General features: G+C 34.6%; 1 protein-coding gene across 1 annotated transcript; it reads right to left on the bottom strand.

Annotated features, from left to right (window-relative positions):
* Positions 1-2,605: 2,605 nt before the first annotated feature.
* LOC142858387 (olfactory receptor 6K3-like) lies at positions 2,606-3,553 on the bottom strand. Its single transcript, XM_075987574.1, has one exon. It carries the CDS (start codon positions 3,551-3,553, stop codon positions 2,606-2,608), a length of 948 nt encoding a protein of 315 aa, XP_075843689.1.
* Between the last annotated feature and the right edge of the window lie 243 nt (positions 3,554-3,796).

Genomic DNA, 3,796 nt, shown 5'->3' with positions numbered 1-3,796 from the left:
CCTTTAATCCCAGCACTCGGGAGGCAAAGGCAGGTGGATCTCTGTGAGTTCGAGACCAGCCTGGTCTACAGAGCTAGTTCCAGGACAGGCTCCAAAGGCACAGAGAAATCCTGTCTCGAAAAAGCAAAAAAAAAAAAAAAAAAAAAAAAAAAAAAAAGAAACAAAACTATCTCTACCCCTTAATGAGGTGGATTTCTTAGGAAGCAAATTTGTCCTGAAAAAGTACATTGGGATATCAGCTCAGTATGTGTAGTATTGGGTTTGTTAACAACTGAGCTCTGTACTATAGCTTTCCTATGGCTATTTGGTGGTAATTAAAGACTTTAGGTACATTATACAATGTGGAGGAACTGGAACAAACTGTAACCTTTGGGTAGATATACTCATGTGACTCAGGCAGGTATTTTGCAGATAGCAGTGAGTAAGAAGCACATAGGGTGTCTACATTTTAATTGAGAAAAATTTAAATGTTTTTTTAGAATAGACATAGTCTGTTTCATGAGAAACAATTTAATTTCAGTTTCTAAATATCCTTATTTCCAGCAATCTAACTAATGATCATATACTATACTTGGATTGTCAAAATGAATGAGATTAAAGCATGAGATGGTATTGCAGAAGATTGAAGATCTCTGTGTGTGTGTGTGTGTGTGTGGTGTGCATTGAATAACAAAAGGTAGAAAATGTGAGAGAGACAGAAGATTAGGGAGGGAATATACATTTCTGATCGCAAAATATAAAGATGAAATTAAGTGACCCAATTGCCCATAGTAAAATGAAAGCAGGTCCCAGAGTCTAGGAAGGAAATGCCCGCTGTGATAATTTGCAAGTTTCAAATGTCTTAGCATCCTAGGAGCTACTGGATACATAAGCACTTCTCTAACATGTGGTTCAACTTCTTCTCAGACTTTTAATCTCAATAAATCCAGTGGACAGGTCAACTGTGAAATGGGAAATCCCACTTGACCTTTGATTTCGTTTTAACCACCCAGAGTTCCTCAACAGAACATTACATCTCAATCTCTGATTATCCCTTTCATAATAAAAGTGTAGTTTTCCATCTAGGATCTCTACCGTTTTCTCTTGTAACATCTAGCAGATGCTCCTTCCTCACTTAGGTCTCACTTGCATTTGTACCTGAGGAAATGATGGCAATCACTTGAGAAAACTCACCCTCAAGGAATGAGAATATTTTGTTTTTGTTTGACTTTATCTGTTGTAACATTGCTGATGTTTTTCAAGTGAATGTCTTTGATTATTAGTGTACTATATAATAGAGAGAATTAAATAATGATTTTGGTATTTTGCCCAAAAGAACTAGTATTACTTTTCCATTTCTTGAAAAAAAACAGGATTTTTGACATTTCAGGCTGTTTAAACTCCACCTCTTCTATGATAGGTTATTTTTCTTTAGTTACTATTGTTACATATATGTGAATAATTATGCAAAACCTGATGAATTTGTTTAGTGTGGCTTGTGTGCAAAAAATAAAATATGTGAATTTTAAATGTATCAATTATACCTTGATAAAGCTGTTAAGACCCCAAATCATCCACAGTGTTAAAAACTCCATCTCAAATATACTAATGCAATTTTAAATATTTAACTCTATTATCTTTGAAAATTTTCAATACTTAGTAATCCTAACTTCATGTTAATTGAATTTGGGGGTGAAATAAAATTTTAATATATGGGTATTAATTGCTTTATTAATAAAGGAATCTACATTTGAATTGTAGAAAGCAATCTAACCCATATATTATGAAAATAATGCATCCCACAGGCAGTTCCTATTATCTATCTATCTATCTATCTATCTATCTATCTATCTATCTATCTATTATCTATCTATCATTTATCTACCTTTAAATTTTGTAAATATGTCAAGATCATTTTGAACAAAAAAGTCTAATTAAGTTGGATGAATTTAACCAACATTTTCAAAGGGAATGAAGGTAGAATTTTTCCTGGCCTCTGAGAATTAATAGGAACAAAAATGATAGAAATTTTAGCCACATATAAGATTCCTAAATATATGCTTTTAATATATTTATATTATAGCATTACTTAAAGCATAAGAAACCATTGAACCATTTTCAATGACAAATAGTAGCAGCTAACACTTGCTTTTAACATAATTCCAAAATGGCTTTGAATAGCTCACTTAATTTTAAATTAATATATGAGATCACAATAAAATAACCTTCCTTAAAGTTACAAACATTGAAAATAAGAATAAAAAAACTGACTAATCATTTTTTAAATACGCAGTACCATTTTAGCATAAACTTTGACATCTATAGATATTATTCTAAGTGCTTTATTTTACAATCTGTGTTTGTTATTAATGCATATATAATATACATAATAGTTTTGTATAAAGTTCATGTTTACAAAACAATGTTTCATTTGTTTATTTCACCCTTCATTGTAATCTAGACAAGTAGTCGCTATCTAAATTAAATATGTTCAAACAGAATAAATACAGAAAGATCCGCAACAAAGATATAAAAAATATCATTGTACCAATGGATGAATTAGGTGCTAATTTTATGGTTTAATATATTGGAGTTAAATCTGGAGAGAGAGGCATTTATGAGAAGATTAACTTGTAGATGTAGACAGCATCCTTTGAGAACAGAGAAGCTTCTTAATTGCAATCTTCATGTCCTTATTTCTCAAACTATAGATGATAGGGTTGAAAAAGGGAGCAAGAACCGCAAACATCAGTGCAATGGCTGTGTCCAAAATTGGTGGGAAAGTAGCTGAGAAGCGCAGGTACATGAGGGAGACACTGCCATAAAACATCAGAAAGACACCAAGATGGGCAGCACAAGTAGAGAAGGCCTTCCGGCGTCCTTCGCCAGAGGGGATCCTCAGGATCACAGTGATGATTCTGATGTAAGAGATGGCGATCACCAAGACAGAGAAGATGATGGCCACAGCATGAACCACATCCTCTACCAGAATCATGGAGGTGTCCGTACAGGCCAAACGCAACACAGGTTCAAAGTCACAGAAGATCTGATGAATTTGGTTGGGACCACAGAAGGGCAGTGTGGATATCCATGCAATCTCTGGGAGCAACACAAGAAAACCAAAGATGCAGGAGCCAGCAGAGAGCTGAGCACAGAGCCTGGGGGTCATGATGGTTGGGTACCGGAGAGGATTACAGATAGCAACATACCTGTCTATAGCCATTGTGGTCAACAAAATACCCTCCGAATTTCCCAGTGAATGGAAAAAGTACATCTGCAAGAGGCAGCCAATCATGGAGATTGTCCTCTGTTTGCTGATGAGGTTAGAGAGCATTTTGGGAATTGTTGCAGTTGTATACCAGATCTCCAGAAATGAGAAGATGCTGATGAAATTATACATGGGGTTGTGAAGACGAGCATCCATCCTGACTGCAAAAAACACAATGAGATTCCCAGTAACAATGAATATGTAAATGAAGAACAAAGGGATGAAGAAGAGGACACCACCATCTTCAAACTTGGGAAAGCCAGAAAAGAGGAATTTTGTCACTGACGTGGTTCTGTTACTTCTCATTATATTTTCAGCAAAGTTTATCTTCATGAGTAAAATTACACAGCTCAATTCCTAGGTGAAAGATAAAAAGTCAGACTTATTGGTTCATTCAAAAATTAATGGAGAGCAAAATTTAGAAAAATCATTTATTTCTTTCCCTTCTTGGATTAAGAAATAGATATCCACTTGGTAACAATGCTGTCTCTCAGATATCTATGCATTTGTTGCTTCCAGTAGTGATGAAGAAACTATCTTCATAAAGTG

Source organism: Microtus pennsylvanicus, chromosome 10, assembly GCF_037038515.1.
Source record: "Microtus pennsylvanicus isolate mMicPen1 chromosome 10, mMicPen1.hap1, whole genome shotgun sequence".
Classification (NCBI taxonomy): Eukaryota; Metazoa; Chordata; class Mammalia; order Rodentia; family Cricetidae; genus Microtus; species Microtus pennsylvanicus.
Note: the sequence above shows the minus strand (reverse complement) of the source record. Positions and strands in the feature narration are given on the sequence as shown.

Bases quoted from the DNA above. Each gene is read 5' to 3' on its own strand.
- LOC142858387 (XM_075987574.1), bottom strand. From the start codon at position 3,553: ATGAGAAGTAACAGAACCACGTCAGTGACAAAATTCCTCTTTTCTGGC.